Consider the following 20,170-nt stretch of genomic DNA (forward strand, 5'->3'; position numbering starts at 1 on the left):
AGTTCTTCTCTATGACATCAGTAAAAGATTCTGCAGGTCAGATTAGGTCTTCAGTGACATCTGTATACTCTCATTGCTTTTAGTCGGTTTGCACAGAACTACTGGTTTGGAATTAAGCAAACAAGTCTGGTCACGATGTACAAGGAAGAACAAAATCATGCTTCCGCCCGTTGAGCTGCACTGATTCTATAGTGCTAACAGGAATAATATCAGTGAAAATTTTAATTTTATTCAAGTCAGGCAGTACAACTCTGAATACACTAGAAGCAAATCTGTTGAGTAAGAAGGCATTACTTTCATGTATTTATTTTTCAGAGCATTCCTAGAGGTTTTAAAATATGGAAAAACAAACAAACAAACTAACCCACAACAAACCATACAACAGTTTATCCAGTAGCGCTGCTTGATTGTGTGTATCCCTAGGATATGTATTGTCCCTGGATACTAGGAGTAGCTGTAATGGTTTAGTACGATTGAACTGCCATTGAAATAAATTGCAAAACTCTCACTATGTTCATATTTTCAACGCAGCGGGCTGTAAACCTGGTTTCACTTCGGGCATCCTGCTGCCGCCTATCCAGAATGTCTAGGCAAACTGTAAAAGTGAATTTAAGATCTTCTCCTGTTTTGTCTTACACACATACAAAACACCTAGGAAATGCCATGCAAAACCTCCACTCTTATGAGAAAATTAAGACTGAAAAAAAAGTTAAGCAGTCTAAAGTCAGAAAATACCAAAGTTAAGACTGTGCAAACTTAATTCTGACACTCTGTGTCAAGGCATTATTTATATGACCACATACCGCCACTGCAGGACTTCTCCTACACATAAGAGGGCAGAGTTAAGGTTCAACATACAAATTTAACTTTGGTATTTCCTAGTTTAGAGGGTGGTTGTTTTTTTTTAAATACAGAATTATATGGTATTTATGACACTCAGACTCGGTGTTATCTGGCAATGGGAGGTCCCAAAGGAGATAAGATACCATTCAGGATATGTGTGACAGCTAGAGCAGAACACAGAATAGGTGCCAATAAGTCTTATCAGACCAACCTCTCCATTCAAATCTTTCCTTAAAATATACTTTTAGATAATCCACTAAAGACAGACGTGTACAATTAAAAAACCTGTATGGCTTTAAGATTGGCTCTTTATCCAATGCCCTGTGGGCCAGATCCAAAGCCAACAGAAAAAACTCTCATTGACTACAACGGGCTTTGGATCAGGCCCTGTGCGTCTGAACTGTGTGGTCTAATTTAGAGCCTAGTCTTGCAGTTGATTCTGGATGGCTTTCAGGCAGACCTCCATACCTGAGTGGAGTGCAATTGCAGATGCCCAGGCGTTCTCGCACGGAGTCAATTGCAAGATTGGAGCTTTAGGATCAAATCCTGGGAGTCAGGGAGCAAATCTTACTCTGGTTTACACGGTGACCAAGTTACATGGTGCACTAAAATTCACCATAAAAAAATTTAAGGATATAAGACACCACTTGATACGGCAGGCAAAAGACATTTTTATACAAAAAAATTATTTATTGGCTGTACTACAAATAGCTGTACAGAGTGTAAACTTTAATGTATCACCTGATATTTGAATAATTTTGGAGGAACAGTTATTAAGCACCTTCATTTCAACACATTTTTGGTATTTACAGTTAAGACATATTAAAGTATATGAATACAATGAATTAAAAAAGTTATTAAAAGTTACACAAAAACTTTAACATTCTATATGGCATTTGATATTTTTGTGATAAATACATAATTAAAAAGGAAATAGTTCAAGCTCAAAATTGGCTCTGTTATAGCAATGTTATAATCTGGAGGAGAACGGCCTCAGTTTTTTGTTTTTTTTTTAACTATAGCCTGGGGTTTTTTATTGTAATTTATCACTGTAACCAAGAGATTATAAAGACAGCTATTTAGATACATGACTCTCACAATCACATTTGGTTCTTCTACTGCAGATAAGCTACCCTGCCTGCAGCAGCAGGAGCAAAAGTTAAATCCTGTTCCCAGAAATGGTCTGCTGAAGCAAGGCTTATTGAAGTGTTTTATCATTACAATGTGTAATCTCTTATGAAGTCTGTGCTGGATTTTCCTAACTGCTCTGCAAACATTGCTGTCAGTGGAGACACGCTCCATCTTCACATTGATTTCCAGCACAGATGTTTTGCCCTTACTGTAAAAGTGACACATGAACATGGGTTTTTTTGTTTTTTTTAAAGCCCTGTGAGATTGTCAGAAGTGTTGCCTAACAAATATTCAACTATTATGGTTGTTCATGGTCTGTAAGAAAATAAAATATCTAGGTTTGCCGCAAAGAAAAAAAAATTGGTAGGGCAAAATTGAAGTGTCATTTTTAAGCTTATAAAATAGTATCACAAAAATAGGAAATGTAAACACTATTTTAAAAAATACTTGACAGTGTCCCTTTAAAAACACAACACCAATCAATCGCCATTCTTTGATGAGTAATTGGGATTTGTATCCCAAGTCTCAACTTTGGAGATATCCAAAAAGCTATTCAATAAGTGTCCACTAGCAAAACAGAAAAAAAAAAACTTTTTTGGGAAAATCCACGGAAAATTTCACAATATCCACTAAAGCACTGCTGGTATTAAGATGATTGCACACAGTATGAAGAGGTAACATGAACCAGTACCGGAGCTATCCCTGTGCTAAAGCATATTGGTTAACTTCCTCTAACATTATCAATAGCCAAAAGGCAAAGGTTTGAGAGAGTAGCTTTAACGTATAAAGGCTTTGGCAACTCTGTGTGTGTGTGTGTGTGTGTGTGTGTGCGCGCGCGCGCGCACACATTGTGGAGTTCATGTTGCCAAAGGATGTGCTCACGCACTCACTGACCATCCTTTGGACCCCAGGCTTCCTGCCTAACTAAGCTGAATTTGCGACCCAGCTGCACCTATGCTGGGCTACAGCATTCCATTCTGTGGCTGAATTGTTGTGTGCTCCGATGCACAGCACAATCAGTGGTGCTCAAAATTCCAATCTCTTGTCCACCTCAGGATTTGAGACATCGCATAAAACACAGTGTACAATAATTTCACTGGGAGGTTCAGAGCCCAGCACAGAAGCAAATGAGCCCCCAAGCTCCTCTTTAAAGGCAAGAAGGTGATGCTGCAGGAGTGGGACCCTCCCTGGGCAGCACAGACTTACCTGAATGCCACCATGCTGTGCTATGGTGTATGTGTTGTGGCTTGCCCCCTGTAAGCAGCATAGAGCTTATCTTTACTGTCTTCATTTTATGCTGATAGCTGTGAACTATTTACAGTACTTTTCCAAAGGGAGACTCTGTTCTAACACATATCCTCGTTTGGCTCTCAGTTTCTTTCTATACAATCCACTCCAACGGTACTGTCAGGGCAGCGGCAAGAGCGGCCTCCTGGGGTAGCCAGGCATAAATGAGTACAGCCTCCGTTATTCACTGTGCAATAGTTATGCCCTATAAAAGAACAGGAATTTACATATAAAAAAGCCTTCTAGGGTGAACCAATTCATATAGTAGAAAAACCAGGAACGTTACAAAAAATATAAACCACACCAGAGTTAGGGCTGCAAGTGCTTTACTTCTGATTTCTGATTGATCAGCTCCTGAGCATCATCCCCCCAGTCCCATCAGATACCAAGTACCAATCTGGATATCATGTGATGGAGCAGGTGGCAGGTTTCTGGAGTTGGGAATTAGGTCACAATGGGTGGGGAAAGGTCCACAGGGAGCAGCAATGATTGCATAGAAAAGAAAAAAAGAGTTTCCGAGATTGGTTACAGGCAACATGAAGGACTATGCTTAAAAAGTATATCCAGAACTTTAACGTTCACAGTTAAATAGAATGCAGAGACAGTCAGTGAGTGAACGAATGAACAGAAAGGAAGAAAAGGAGAGGACTAAGTCCAGAATCCTAAGAGAGGTCAGCCAAATAAAGGAGAAAGGGGAGGATGAGGAGCCATTAAAGAAGACGGTGAAGGAGTGTTCGAGTAAAGCAGAATAAGCAAGAAAGCAAGCTGTGTGCACTGCAAGCCAAGGGGAGGAAGTGGAAGAGACAGTAGCAAAAGTAGTATATAGACCAAAGATGACGAGGTCACAGAAAAGGTCATTAGTGACAATGTTTCACTTTAGTGGTGAGGGAGTAGCCAGATTTGAGGAGTCTAAGACAGCGAGAGTTAGCTGTATATCTCCAGGATTTGAGGGGCAGGGAGTCAGGATGGTATTTAGAGAGGCAAGTTAGATCATGAGATTTTCTTTTTAAAATAGGGACACAAAACATGTTTGGAGAGAGTGACACACACACACACGAAGCAGGGCAGAGAAAGCCGGCCATGAAAAAGATGTAAACTCACATTTACTTAGATGGTTAGCTCTGTGGGGCAAGGACTCTCTCTTTGTTATGTACGTACACTGCCTACACAGTAGGGCCTCAAGGTGCTACCATAATACATATAATAAACATTTAACAAGTTTCTCAATGAAGATGATATCTATATACTCATCCTTTTTAAAAATCACACACTATGGTAAGTAAGCACCTACATTAAACTACTCAAAATCATTAGCAAAATATCCTTTGAACTCAAACTTTGTCACAATCTTGGTCTTAGCTGAAAAGAAAAATCTCACAAATCTAGGACCATTGTAATCCTAAAACACGAACTCTTCTGTTGACAGCCAGACTGAATTTGGCCAGAAATAACAAGACTAAACAGTTGCATTAATTCCCAGAGAAACAGAAATTGTTATTTCAAGGATATTAATTTCCTCCTCTGAACCTCTATTGCTCAAGCTAAGTATGAAGAAGAAGAGAAATAAAGAATGTTGTTTCTCTGAAAAGAGTTACTGTCACCATTACCATGTTTCCAAAATTCACAAGATGCTTTTGGGACATGTGAATATTTATGGATATAACTCAAAAGCTTAACATTTACGTAGGGCAAGAATGACTTTGCCTATTCTACCACCAACTGCTTCTTTAACTCTTCCTTTTTTAAAAAACACAGGATTATTGATCCCAGAAGGAAAACTGAGATACTTTTATAGTTATTGCTTACATGGACAAAGTTGTATTTTTAGCATCCGTTAATGTTAAGAGATGGAAACCATGTGACCAGTCTGCTCTCCGCCAAAAGCAAGTACTCTGTGGGCCACAGCTTGGGAACTGCTGGGTAACTACATTCATATTCTATAGCTCCTGGAGAAACATAGGGATTTAGTGATTACCTTGTGGGCACTGAGCAAAGGCTGTAGTTATCCCATAAAGACGGGCACGTTTGTGGGGCTGGAAGTTATCGTTCTCTTTTGAAATTGTGCGATCCACAGCTATAACAGCATCCCTACAGTACACAAAAGAAAAGTGTAAAGGTGAGTGAGGGCTTTCCCCTAAGATGACCTCAGAAGAAAAAAATTGGAAGAGGAAGCACCAGATACCTTTTTATATTTTAAAACACCCTGTCAACTAGTAATGCTGAAGCACACAGGCAGACCAGAGGGTAGCCAGTAGTCCCAAGGACGAAGAATCCCAGGGTCTGGTTTGTTTGATACAGAATCCCACTGCTGTTGGACAACCCAAATATGTCACAGCCCTGATTCTGGGAAGCAGAGGCATCTTCTACTAGCAGGGCAACAGTCTTTTTTTGTGGAAGGAAAGGTAAACATAGGGCACTCAGTCTGACCGTGTCCCTCTAGGGGACAAGTTTATTGGCAATTTAGATACTTTTCTCTCCTACAATATTATTCCTGGCATGGCCACAATGGAATGATCCATTGTTATGGACAATGTTCCACTTCAAGAGAAATCTGACATTCAGAATTAGAAGGGTAGGAGTTCAGCCACTCAGGTGCAGTTGCTGCCTGCTGTAAACAAAAGCCGACTGGCTGGCACAATGACGACCTTTTCCACTTCCCATTTTTAAACGGCATTCTGAAGTAATATTTCATAGATACTGGGTTCAACCTTGGAACCTCTTAGTCATGGGACTAGCCCTTACTGCCAAGTAGCCCTGTTGATATCAGTGGAACTATTTGTTCAAGAGTTTGCAGATACAGTCTTGGTCACACATTTATATGGATTAAAAACAAACTACTGGTATTTTAAAAACATTTAGTCTGGAATCTAATCTGCAGATTCTCGTAAAGTCAGCCTAGATCATAATGTGGCAAAGACTTAAGTGTTGTCAACAGCTAAAATGTTTTCTTCTTATTACTGATTGAATATTTACATACTAATAAGGATAAGAATTCTTGAGCCTCAAATAATCAATTTCTGTACTAAATCTCAAAGCAAGTGCTGCCATAAGACATATGAAACCACCTCCTCATATTAAACCTATCCCCATCATGTTCAGCATTAAAAGCATCTTGTTAGAGAACAAACTTTTAAACTGAGAAAACAGTTAACTAGGAATATTAATACATCCAAATCTAAATTTCCACTACGCCCTGCCTCAGCTGATTGCCAGGAGAGAAAAAAATAAAATCTCTAAGGAAGAATACATGTGCTGCCAAGAGAACAGATGCAGTGAATCTCAATTTCTACCAGGCAGAAGACCAGACTAAAACACAACTATATAATTTCTTAAACAGATAACCTACCTCCTCCAGTCTGTGTAATATAAATTCTTCCCATAGCTTGTAATACTAAAAGGATACTGGACTCCTTCAAGGATCTTTCGTCGACCAAGCTGACTGGGGTTCATACATTCCACCCTTTTGGTGCCTGTACACAGTAAAACAATTTAGTCTTTGTATATGAGAATTTTTTTTTTTTGCAGGGGGAGGAGGGGAAGCACAATGACATAATCAAAGGAGCATGTATAGAGAATAATTTCCTTGAGTCCTGCTCCCCCTACCCAGCCAAATTCTTCTCCAGATCACATCTCCTTATATGCCAAGGACCAAACCTTTTATAAAATGTCTCATTTATTAGTATGCGCCTGTGGGACTTTATTAGAACAACGGAGGAAAGCCCATTCAGGTCCTTGTCTGGATGTTCAGTTAGACTGAAAGATTACAGCAGCAGGGATAATTTGTGCATACGACAAATTTTGCTCATGAAGAGTGAGGGCCTGGCCATCCTGAAGATTAAAGGATGATTTATCCACAGAAGATTTACAGCCTGGGGAGCAGCAGTGAAAATTTCTTCACAGTGCCTCGCCAGTATACCTCGACTCTGAGCTGGGGAAAGAGCAATTCTTTCACTGAGAAGGCAGCTGAACCTGAATACCTATTCAGTTCTGTGCCTCTCTGCTGGGGCGACTGGAAGAGTGCTCTGGTGCCAATATTGCAACAGGGCAAGCTGGATGATCCGGGTGACTATAGTCTGGTTAGCCTGACATCAATCCTGGGCAAAGATAAAAATACATCAATCCTGGAAAAGCTGATAATTATTAAAGAATTAAGGAATAAGAATGGGATGAATGTCAGTCAAAATGGTTTAATGGAAAATAGTTCTTGTCAAAGAAACCCAAATTTAATTCCTTCATGAAATTACAAGTTTGCTTCATAAAGATAACTGCAAAGATGTAAAATACTTAAGACCTTTGCAAGGCATTTGACTTAGTAGTGCATGACATCCTCATTAAATATACAATTTCAATAGACCACACATTCAATAGATTAGGACAGCTAGCTGACCAATCTCAAAAGTAGTTGTCAATGCGGAATTGTCATCAAATGGCGGTGTTTCTAGAAGAGTTCCACAAGGCTTAATTCTGGATCTGATGCTATTCAACTTCATCATAAATCTGGAAGTAAATATAAAACCACTGCTGATAAAATTTGTGGATGACACAAAGGTTGGCCATATGGTAAATAATGGTGAGGACAGGGCAGTCAAACAGAGCAATATGGTAAAGATGTGTCCATTCAAATAAAAAGTGTGTTAATACAGCCAAATGCAAAAGTATATGTCTAGGAACACGGAACACAGACCTATGGAAAGGGGGCTGTATCCTGGGAAGCAGTGACTCTGAAAAGGACGTAGGGGTCAGAGTGGACAAGCAACTGATCATGAGCTCCCAGTGCAATGCTGTGACAAAAAACAGCCTAATGCAATCCTTGGATGTATAAACAGGGGAGCAGTGAGGAGGAGCAGAGAGGTGATTTTGCTTCGGTACACAGCTCTGGTGAAACCAACATTAGAATACTGCATACAATTATGGTGTCCACATTTTAAAAAAAGATGTTGAAAAATTGGAGGGGATGCAGAGAAGAGCCACACCAAAAAAAGATTCAAGTGCTAGAGAAAATGTCTTCTATTGAGAGACTTAAAGAGATCAATCTGTTTAGTTTATCAAAAAGATAACGAGAACTTTATTACAGTGTATAAGTACTTTCACAGGGGAGAAAATACTGGGTACTAAAGGAGTCTTTACTAGAGAAAAACATAACAAGTATCAGTGGCTGTAAGCTAAAACCAGACAAATTCAAAGTAGAAATCAGGCACATGTTTTTAACAGCGAAGATGATTAATCACTGGAACAAGCTACCAAGAGAAGTTGTAGATTCTCTATAATCTATTGCCATCAAATGAAGACTGGATACTTTTCTGGAAGACATGTTTAAGGTCAAATACAAAGTACTGGGCTCATTCAAGGGATAACTGGATGAAGTTCTATGGCCTTAGACTGTGACTACCCAATTCCCTGTATCAAGGGATAGACATGGATTAAAGATATACTTGCTTGCAGCAGACACAAAATAAGTCTACACCATACCTAGCACTTTCTCCTTTCTGAACTAAAATCCTTCAGCTTGTAAACTTACTTTGGTGAATCAGCAAGAGATAATAAAACAGTGAATACTCTGAGGTATGTCTCTCAAGTCTGAGGAAAGATGAAGTCCAAACAACTCAGAGCATTTGCTCGTGAGTCATGCTGTGCATCATTGCACTGGTTATAATGTTTATTCCGTTATGCGTTATGAATACACACTTCAGCACCTCTCTTTACCTGCATCAACCCAGCACAGCATTGAGGAGTAAGTGTCAAATGTCAGACCATTTGGTAATCCCAGATCATCTTTAACAAGAACCCTTCTGTTTGTGCCATCCATGTATGAAGTTTCAATTTTAGGAGCATCTCTGTTCCAGTCAGTCCAGTAAAGATTTCTAAATAGAAGAAGAGGCAAAAAAGTTATAATAACTGATCAATCTGAAGTGATTTTTCTTTTTTTACATAAAGGAAAATGTTTAAGGAAACAGGGAACATTTAGATAGAATGGCAGAAAGCAGCATATGTGACTTTGATAGACAATACCTGAAGTATAGTGAAATAGCATCCCTTTAAAAGAAATTGCTTTTCCAGCATTGTGCAGAAGCTCATTTACCAGGTGCCAAACAGAAAAATCCATTTCAACAATACAAAGTCAGTCTAGGTAAAAACAAACTTCTCTGCAGAGTCATCCTCCCCATCACCTGCCCTGAGGCTGATTAGTGAGAATTCAGCACATATTTATGTATTTACTTTAATTCAACATTTTCTTCAGTATAATTTAGAAGAATATTTACCAACAGATCTGAATCAGAGGCAACTTCTCATCATCTAGAGTCAGTTGTCTGAAAAACCTCACATGAGACTCGGAGCATTAACTGCTGCTAGTTCAACCTTTTACCCACCATTTTATTAATACTTTGGATACATTCCCTGAAGCTGCCAACTAACACACCAACCCTGCTGAAGTCAATGAGGTTCCACCCAGGTACTTGGGTCCACGCATGCAAATCTGTTTGCATTACTGGGAGAGCCTTTAATTACACAACTTACAAGGATATACCACATTTTCCACAAAGAGGAAAATCAGTGGCACTCTTCCTTTATTTAGCTTTAAATATCTTCATTTTGAGCTGTCACATACATGCTCCTTTCACCAAAATCTTGTTCAGTTAACATCTGGAAGAAGGATAACCCTTCCAAAGACTCTCCTTGAGAAATCTAGTCAGGATTTGTAGCGGTGTCATTACCCCGCTTCTGCCTTAAAGGGCTTAAAACAGCCCTGGGATAGGGCTGTGGCTGGGAGAAAGCAGCTACTAGGTTGATTGGGGAAAGTAGCCTCAGCTGGGGGCCATGCCCCAATCAGGCCACAGCTGGCCTGTATAAAAAGGCTGTGAGGCAGCAACCCTAGAGGCTCTCTCCAGGTTGGGATAGAGCAGGGCCTGGCTGTCTGCAGAAAGTGTACTAGGAGTGAAGCAGGGCTGGGGAGAACTAGGGGAGCCTTAGGCTGGCAACTCCCCAGGCTGCAGGGCCTGGTCTAAGGCCCACAAAGGTACTGGAAGGCAGCAGGTCTGAACAACCTTGCCTATGATAAGTGGTTTTTGCACTGTAGTTTGTCCCAGGGAGTGGGGGCTTGGTGACTACTGGCCAGGGGTGGCTCCAGGCCCCAGCATGCCAAGCACACGCTTGGGGTGGCATGCCACAGGAGGTGCTCTGCTGGTCGCTGGGAGGGCAGCAGGCAGGCAGCCTTTGGTGGTCTGTGGAGGGTCTGCTGGTCCTGTGGCTCCAGTGGGCCTCCTGCAGGCGTGCTTGGTCCCTGTGCTTGGGGTGGCAAAATGTCTAGAGTGGCCCCTGCTACTGGCAGTAGCCCAGACTGAGGCAAGGTCGGGATAGAGGGTTGGGAGTTGCCCTGAGAGAGGGGACCCATAGAGACTGGTGGGATATTGCCAGGGGGCAGCCCCAGGGTAAATGGGCACCAGGGGCCAAGAGGGACATGGGGCCAGCTAGAAACAGGACACTGGCCTGCAGAGGGTGCTCTGGAGCCTGGAAAAGAGCTAATTCCCTAGATGATCAGAAGGAGGTGCTGCAGGGGGGAGTCCTGCACCATTTACAGGCTTCCAGGATATATTCCCCATTCTCTCTCATGAACTCTTCAGATTTTTGTTGCATTGCTTAAGTAGTCTTTGTTCATTACAGAAAGCTGCACTAGGTTGTTTTTTTTAGCACAGCTTCCTAGAAGTTCATGTGACTGGAAAAAACCCACAACAAAACAAAACCCTTTCAGTTGTATTGGAAATTAAGAATTTGAGTGAAATGACTTTTTTTTGGTTGGCAAATATGTTCCTGGAAAATGACACTTCTGACAACAGCAGTTTAAGACCCAACGTAAGAGTATGGAGATCAGTTTGTGCCCAACTTACATTATCAGTGGTTTGTGACTATTTAAATTAAACAAAAAACAATTTTGCGTCAAGCCTGAGTGGTGCTGCAACCCTGTGCACCAGGTCACAATGACTTTTTAGCAGGGAGCTGTGCCCAGCCCTGTGGGACAGGAGCTGCCAGGGCAAGGTGTGTGTAGTGGGCGGGCTTGCTCTCCACTAGGCCTGGATTAGGGTTGTGGTCCCAGGGTGCTGTTACAAGTGGTTGGTGCCCTCTTAGCAAAATGAGAAGGAGGTGGCAGAAGTGCAGAAGGATGCTGGCCTATTGCCCCTTCCTTTCTCGTGAATTTGGACCCTGGGAGGGTTGCAAAAAAAAAAAACAAACGACAAAATGCAGTTGGGAACCACTGGCTTAAAACATTGTAATGGGTATTCATTTTATCTCTCCCCTCAAGTGGCATATTGCCTGTTAATGCTGCACAGCAATAATGTGCTGTGAAGGTAACTTGTTATGGAGGTTACTTTATGGATGTAATTTTTTAATTTTGTATGCTGCTGAGGATTAAGATAGGAATTTTAAGAATGAAAAAGGAACAGTCTTAAGAAAACACAAGGGAAAAATGTGCAAAACCATGAACAAGATGCTTCCATAAAATTCATTGGAATGAGCTGGTGTAATAGAACAAACAGGGACCACTATATAGTGCTCATACCTTAACACTTGCTTTAGTTTATGTAGTATTCTAGACAGACAACATAATATGCATAGCACAGTTTAAGTAATATCCCAAATAGTAAGAATTAATCCATTTATTTAAGATAAAACTGGCAAGAGTTTAAAGGTGAGCACTGTAGCTGAAATGTTGTATGGCACAGATGGATTTTCAAACTTTTGGAAGAGTCTTGGTGTATATTAATTAGGAGGCTGTCCCAAGCATAACAGTGTCATAGAAAACACAATATTGGGTGTGGGTGAAGGAGACAGAATAAATAGGAAAGGTACTTGGATGATGGTCAGGAGTAGATAAAGGCAGAGATGTAGATAGAGAAGGAGCTAACGCAGTTTTTTGCAAGTCAAAGTACGGGAAAGATGGCTTCCACTAAGAAAAAAATATAAGAATGCTTATTCTAATCCAGTACTTTAATTGCTAATAAAAATGCATTATTGTGCCTAGGGAGAAATGCTTCTAATCATTCTGAAATAAATTTTTATTTCTAATAACACAAATTATAGGAGGATTTTTAAGACTGACAAGGATATTGAAGCTTTATATCACTAGTTGATAGTGTAAAAGTGTAGAGGGAGTTTCAGGATATATACATAAGATGTTTATTAAAGTCTATAAAATATTTATATACCCTCTCACAGAATCTGTTACTATGGCTCTGGGGTTCACCAGACCAGTATTAAACAGTACTCGGCGCTGGCTACCATCCAGCCTGGCCACTTCTATTCTATCGAGGTGAGAGTCTGTCCAGAAAACATTGCGACCGAGATGATCTATTGCTATTCCTTCAGGACTTCCCAAGTCTGGAACAGAACAAAGAAAAAACAAAACAGCAAACAATAAATTTGTTTCCTAATATAGTTATACTAAACACTTAACAGTTATTCCAGCTTGGGCAGCAAAGTTCCCATTAAGTAATTTTCCTAATGTCTGTCCAATCACAATTAAGGCCAACAGACCATTTTATACAGAGTGTGTTAACCTGTTACAAGAGGAATAAAAGCTGTGCCTTACAAAATATAAAAATCATAACTTCTTAGTAAGGCTGGCACTTCTACAAGAGAGATCTTTAATCGGCACCTGAAAGACAGCAAATCTAATTGCTAGAGAGAACAACAAAGGCGACTAGTTTATTTCACTATTGATCGTAGAGAAAATTAAAGGACATGCAGGTAGTTTAGGCTTGAAGTCAGTGGGGCTCTTCAGAGGCTCAGGGATCAATCCAAATGGCACATCTCACAGGAGCTGGGATCCAGGCCAGTGTCAATCAAGAACAGCATATAGGTTTCCTGTGCTAAATCAATAGACACTGCTGCCTCCCATAGAACACAAGCTGAAGGTGCAGTTTAAGCCTACTGTAAATGTGTTAACAATTCAAGAGGGTTAAACAACTTCTAAATTCATACTTCTACAGATTATTCTGTTAATTTTAAAATACACCAAAAGCCCATGAATCAGTGGATGGACTCCAATTGATTTTAATGGGCTTTAGATCAGCCCTATGGGCTGCTAGAGGAGTGTAAATAGCAAGAAAAAAAAATCCAGAGTTAGTAGGGCCTTTTTATTAAAGAATATTTGTAACAAGAAATCAAAACCAAGTTTACTAACCAAAGAGAATAAACAGAAACACACCCCAACCTGGAGTTTAATTTTAGCCCTATAACCCCAAGGTATAGAATGGGGCCTTCCAAAACAGTCTCCTAAACAGTCACTTTTCTAGCTTTTTTTTTTAAACTTATGATCTGTGTAAGGATAGGGGAGGATGATGAGCTTAAATTAACCCTTGTTCACATGGAATCAGGAAGTCTCTGCATATCATCACAGAAAGGGATTCCAAAGAAGTATAAAGTACAAACAAACCTGAATGTTTAATTCTATTAATTTGTATAGAGCCCATCACATGCATTTATGCAGTATTGGAGACAGTTATGAGGGGAATAGGGTGCATAATTCATAAAGCATGCCCCTGCCAAGGCACGTGAGGCACAGGACAAACAATCCGCCCTCCCCCTGCAGTTATTAGAACACCACTTTTAGAAGAAAAATCATGATAGGCAATATAAAAATATAAACTCAAATATTGAAGTAAAATTGGTCCAAAAGCATGCAAGCAGTAAGACAACGCTGACCTGTACTCAAACTAGGCAAAAGAAGAGTTAGTTTAAACACTTTCATAAAATTTAACAATGTATAAATCATACTATAGAATTCCATGTCAGGGATACAATTCTCAATTAAATTCCGAAGGCTGCTTAAAATAATTTCTACAGAACCCAATAAACTTCCGGTGGTTTCATCCTTACTGAATTTTGTAGAACTCTTTCAAAAATGGCTGTAACAAACCTACCCAAATTTAGAATTACAAGAATATGCTAAATAATTGGAGCAAAGGGAGGTACATACCGTATTTGAAATTTTGGAAACAAACCAAAATCAAGAAAAAAGCCCACCATAATTCTTTGTCCCACAACATCCGGCTTTATATCACGTTGCCAGGACCTGCTCCCTCCAATATGCCGGTAACAGAGCTCCACTAGTCTGGAGCATCAAGCTGGCTTACAAAGGTCAGGTGACTGTCCTTTCTGAAGGATGCACAATTCTATCATATTGACTGTTTCAAATCTGAGATGCCAATGGACCTACTTTAATTTAAAAATAAATAAATAAATATATATAGTTAGAAGTCACTTCTCATCCTGATAATTGCTGGAATTTAGCACAAATTCTAACCTAAGGACTTGTCTACCTACAAAAGTAACTATATCAGTACACCTACATTGGTATAGTCCCCTAGCGTGGACACAGTTATACCAGTACAGTGTATTACCATACAGGAAGTGAACTATAATAGTATTAAGGCACTTATCTGTATATCTGCACCAACGCTAGGGGTTCAACTGGGATAACTATTTTTTGTTTTAAAAAAACCCAAACAAACCAAAAAATCACAACTTTATCTAAAATAGTAGTGCTAATACAAAAATAGGTGTGTAATGCAGACTTAAGAAGAATGGCTGGTAGGGAAACAAACACTGTTGCTCATCAGAATTGAAATTATTCTATCCTCTTGGAAAACAAAATGGTCTTTATAAAGATCTGGGGTGGGCTTAAAAATCTTAGAAGTATGTCAGTACAAAAGGAGAACAAACAATGCAACATCCTGAAAGCTATATTCTTGTACTGGTTACAATTTAAATACATAAACTTGAATACGTTTTAAAAATATTAATCTCCAAAGTGCTAACAGAATTAATCTTAGCTAGCTACATGGAATTTAAATTCAATTGTGTTTTGTGGAGGGATTTTGTTTGGAACATGTTTTAGTACTGTTCGTGCATAGTTTTTCTTGGACAGTTATCTGTTCCAAAAGCAACAGGAAATAGCAGATAATGACCTATTACTCTGGTCCCAGTGATTTCTCACTCTAAATAATAGGAGAAACAAATACTTAAAAAATATAAATAAAAAGGCATATTAAAGTTTCTTGTAATCAGCCAGCACAAAAAAATTGCTCTACAGTTTTCCGGATGTCCAGGTCCATAGAGAAGAACAGGCTGCACACAAGAAACTAAATGTAAATACAATCCCACTTCAGGATAAATCCAGAGGTATAAACTCTGAATGAACCACTAAGGAAAGATTGCATGGAGTTGTTTCAAAAGTGTCAATGTCCCTTCATGAAAACCAGCTGTCAGGGAAGCTTTCCAATGCAGAACTACACTCCCCATTTCTGAATTTCAAAGAAAGCTTAATTGAAATGAATTGAGTTTGTCTATTCATTTTCACATTTATTCATTATTTAACCATTAAACAAGTGTCATATTTCTCAACCCAAACTGGGTTCCTGGGGAGAATGCGCAAAATGCAAGGTGGGATTTTTAAAAAAATTGACACTGTCATTATTCTAATAAGAGTTATATTGGACCATAATCAGCAGAAGCTGCATTGCCTTATCTTGGTTTGTAACTTATTTGCGTCACAAGTCATGTGTGTGTATGTGTACGCATGATCAAGCATGTGTGTGCATGTTGGACAAGTGGAAACGAACACCCATTCCAAGACTGAAATCTGCAAAGAACTGATCAAGCTGTAGAGAGCAAATATAAATTACATTCCTCTCCCACCCCCAAATCATGCTTCTATATCCCTTCATCTCTTGCTGAGGTCAGTAGGCAGTGGGAGCTGCCTCATGTGGGGTGGAGAGCCTGTCTCCCATCCCCGGTCACTGAATGGGAGGACTGCTAACTCTGATGGTCTTTTAGGGGGGAATAGGAGAGGGTAGTGGGTTAGACATCTGCTACCAGTGGTTTCCAGGAGTCCCTTCTCCCTGGCACAATTCTATTTTGAGCTGTCAGCCAGGAGATTTAAAGAATCTGTGTGTGGCCTGAAGTAAATGTCTTTCCTGGCTGGCTAACACTTAGCCAGAGGGAAACTTGGCCCCAGATAACATGTGTAAGGGAATATATTAAGCATGCTCTGTGCATCCCCTCCCCCACCTCACCAGTCACTCCCAGTGCCATGATTTCAGGATATCAGTACTGGAGTCAGGCTGGAGACAGTCCTAAACTCTGCCCTTGGGAAGTGGACAAGCTTGTGCACACATGTATGTCTCATATGATTTAAACAACTGCAGCAGAGGGGAAGTTCCCTGTGTGGAGCAGCCCCTGCAGCTGCAGAGCTCAGGAAACTTGTAGCCTTGGGAGGCTATGCAGCTGCAGAGGCAGATGAGAGCTGGATGGAGCCCCATACCAAAACATGCCCCTGCAAAGCAAACAAACTCCAAATCGCAAGAACATGAACAAAGAAATAAATGTTCAATACAAAAACAAACTGCAAATTGAACAAGGGAGCTTCAGCACACAGAAAGGAGAGCAACAGCAAAAACAGGATAATCTCAGTGTCTTCTGAAAGACTGGGAGTAGTGGCTCTGCAATTTTTAATTTACATTTTGGCTAGCAAAGCACACCACGTAAATGCCCAATTAAACACTTGTAGTCAACACCTTAGTGTTTTGTTTTGATTCCATGATATAATGCATCTGATGTTTTGTGCAGAAAATTAAGAAAACTATTGCTTTAGCATCACTTCACAAGCACTTGATTTGTCACAATCTGCACCAGCAACAAGGACAACAGAGTCCTGAATGAGTCTTTAGATACTTTCTGCTTCCATAGCAGACAAAAGACATGGAAGATTACCTGAAAATGCAACTTGGTTATAACAAACCACCTATGGGCCTGAAGTACTGATCACATTTGCTTTCACCCCTTCATGATATAGTGTTAAATGGCTCTACAATATACAAGACACTGTAAGGAGGAGGGAAGATGTGAAACAAATACAATTCTCATTAAATGAAGTCACAGGTTCTCTGAAAAGTCACTGCAATATACACATAATCCACTATCAATAAGAATTGTGTGTGTCAGCATTTCTATTTTATGCTTCCCTCCCCTGCTAGCTTATTCACAGATAAGCAAAAAGAGCTTTGTTCTGAAGTGTCCTTAAAGATAAACAGAATGGAAAGTAGTCGTCCTTCCACCAACCCCTCTGTACGTGGATGGGCACAGACTCACTGTAAGAGTCTAGAATACACCTTTGAGGTTAGTTCTACTAGAATTGAAAGGAGGCCCAAGTCATGGTTTTAGTGTTAGAAGATAGTCAGAAGGAACCTATTCCCTGCCCCTAACAGTGCCCACTCCAGAGGTGGTAACATGAGGGGGAAGAGAGCTCAGTGGTTTGAGCATTGGCCTGCTAAACCCAGGGTTGAGAGTTCAATCCTTGAGGGGGCCACTTAGGGATCTGGGGTAAAAAAATCTGTCTGGGGATTGGTCCTGCTTTGAGCAGGGGGTTGGACTAGATGACCTCCCAAGGTCCCTTCCAACCCTGATATTCTATGATTGCATCCCCTTCCTGAGCACAAAGCAGGGCAAAGACCAATTCCACTCTGCTTGTGTGAGGACCCTGGAATCAAGTATAATTATAGAAATGGTTTTACACTGTAAAATTATGCATTTAATAGTAATTTTGAATGTTCTAATATTTGTTTATTGCTGTATAAGTTTTGTTTGTATTTTTGTTACTATTTGCATCAGTTATGGAAGTATAGAAATGAGAGCTGCCCCCTTAAAAACAGGATAAGGTACATGTACGTGCCCTTGCAAAGACTTTAGAGCAGATTGCTGAGATCTGCATGCAGCTCAAGAGTAGGGAAGAGCCAGTCCACAGGGTCAGGCAGGGAGAGGTATTATATCCTTTAGGAAACTACAGCCTCGTCACTGAAGGTGCGACACTAGCAGAGCTACCCTTCTAGCCCCTACATACCAGCAAGATAGACAATTCTGGGCAGAATGCCCCATGTTCGCTGTCTTTTGCACAGCTGTACCAGTTGTGCTTGCTGAACAGTCTGGCACTTGTACCCAGGAAGTACGACACTTTCCTCTGCCTTATGCAGAGATAATGTCCCCTAAAACCACCACTTTGGGGGGGCAGAGGGGAGTGCAAGCTGCCCATCCCTCTACTGCCTTGAGAGTCTTAATTTAGTCCAACAAGTGAATGAAGCACCTTTCAATTCCAATAGAAATAAACCTCAGATGGAGATACTTATTAAAAACCAGGACAAACGAAAGCAGATACACAGAAAATAAAATTTTAAATGTGACTGTACTGTTTTGCTAAATTAACTCCCCTCCCCAAATCTGTTTATAATGACTTAATAGGCACAAAGTTTGTTTTGCTATGTACAGCAGAAGTATGAGCACAGTTTAGCACTGTGACTGCTGAGCAATCCATTATAATTCATGATGAAAGTTTGTGGAAAGGCAGTTTATGGTGCTATCCAATAGCCTATGCCTACTAGTACAAACTGCTGGGGACCTGTCCTAGCTCTTGTGATGGCAGACCCATTAGAAATGCTTACTTCATCCTTCAAATCCCTCCTGCCGAGCAGCCTACAAAAAAACTCAACAATAGTTTGGCAGGTGGTGTAAGGTGAGTGCTGCTCATCACCCAGATCACAATCATCTCCCTGTTACCTTGTGCTCGCCCTACATGTTAGATGTATTCACCTGTTGTCACTTGCCTTATACATAGATTGTAAGTTCTTTGGGGCAGGGACTGTATGTCCTGTGCCTAGCTCAATGGAGCTGTGCCCACTAGGTGCTCCCGCAATACAAGTAATAATAAAATAGACAGGTTTTCTAAATGTAAAGATTTTTAAAACTTAAGATTATTCAATCACTCTGATTTCTGCCAATCTGACCTTCTTTTAAACAATCTAGCCTTGGAGCAGTCAGGCTAGGCCACTGGATGGTAAGTGCAGGTTGGTGTATGCAGGTCTTTACACTCACTGCTGGAAATGAATCTATGAAGCAGAAACCGATATTGCTACCTGTTTTGATGATGGTTGCTGGCTCCCCACCATGCAAACTGGCTCTACTGATGGAGGGGCCACTGATCTCTGTCCAGTAAACCATCTTGTCCATGCAGTCATACGCAACTCCAATAACAACTCTGTCCTGTAAGTCAATAAGTGAATTATTACAGCCTCATATTAAATAACAGTTCTAAAGCTAGAAAGAATGGCTTGGGGTCTAAGCATCAGACTCTATGCAGGGCCAGAGTTAAGAATAAGGGCTCAGCAGGCAAAACAGAGGGGCCCTGCTGGGGTCAGGTTATGGAGGAGAGCTATAGAGGCAGGTGGGAGGTGGGCGGCCAGGAGGAGCAGATTTACAGCAGTTGGAGAAGTAGTTAGTGCAAGTGAGAAGCTGCTGCACCCCGACCCCTGTCCAGACTGCAGTCTGGCCAGATGCCCTCTTCACTCATCTAAAAAAGGAAATAATTGTGATCCCTCCATCTCACAACAGTAATCCTGACTCCACAAATCTAGGCTGGACTGGCAGGCACAGGCATTCTGGGAATTATCTTTCAGTAGCCCACAAAACATTTAATCAAAACTCCTTTAATTAATCAGGCCTTAAATTGTATTTGATTCTGTTACAAACACAGAGACCTACTGAGAGTTAGTGCTGAATTTTGTGGATAGTTCCAATAACCAATTTTGCATATCAGATTAAACACCATGCACACTGGTTTATTTTGGTGTCAAGTTCAATGACTGATGCAGTCTCTTTGCCTATTACTTATTTTCTCATTTTCCTCCTTCTCCATATTTTTCTTTCAGGAATCCTGATATTTCCCTCCAGACTTTTCAGTGTTTTTCCTTCAGATTAATTTTTCCTTATCTCCCTCTTTTGCACATTTTCATGAGTACCTCCTTCCTGTCACTGTTTTTCTCTCATCTTCTTCTTTACTCTTTCCTTAACTTTTTCTTTTCTTTCT

The 20,170-nt window shown here is 40.4% G+C and overlaps 1 protein-coding gene across 1 annotated transcript in view; it reads right to left on the reverse strand.

Moving 5' to 3' along the window:
- Positions 1-1,839: 1,839 nt before the first annotated feature.
- NID1 (nidogen 1) overlaps positions 1,840-20,170 on the reverse strand; it is an 89,095-nt gene continuing 70,764 nt past the window's right edge. The window contains 6 exon segments of the mRNA XM_030556945.1: positions 1,840-3,466; positions 5,237-5,349; positions 6,608-6,731; positions 8,965-9,122; positions 12,462-12,633; positions 19,221-19,347. Coding sequence (XP_030412805.1) covers positions 3,345-3,466; positions 5,237-5,349; positions 6,608-6,731; positions 8,965-9,122; positions 12,462-12,633; positions 19,221-19,347 — 816 coding nt within the window. The 3' untranslated portion in view covers positions 1,840-3,344.

This window comes from Gopherus evgoodei, chromosome 3, assembly GCF_007399415.2.
Source record: "Gopherus evgoodei ecotype Sinaloan lineage chromosome 3, rGopEvg1_v1.p, whole genome shotgun sequence".
NCBI lineage: Eukaryota > Metazoa > Chordata > Testudines > Testudinidae > Gopherus > Gopherus evgoodei.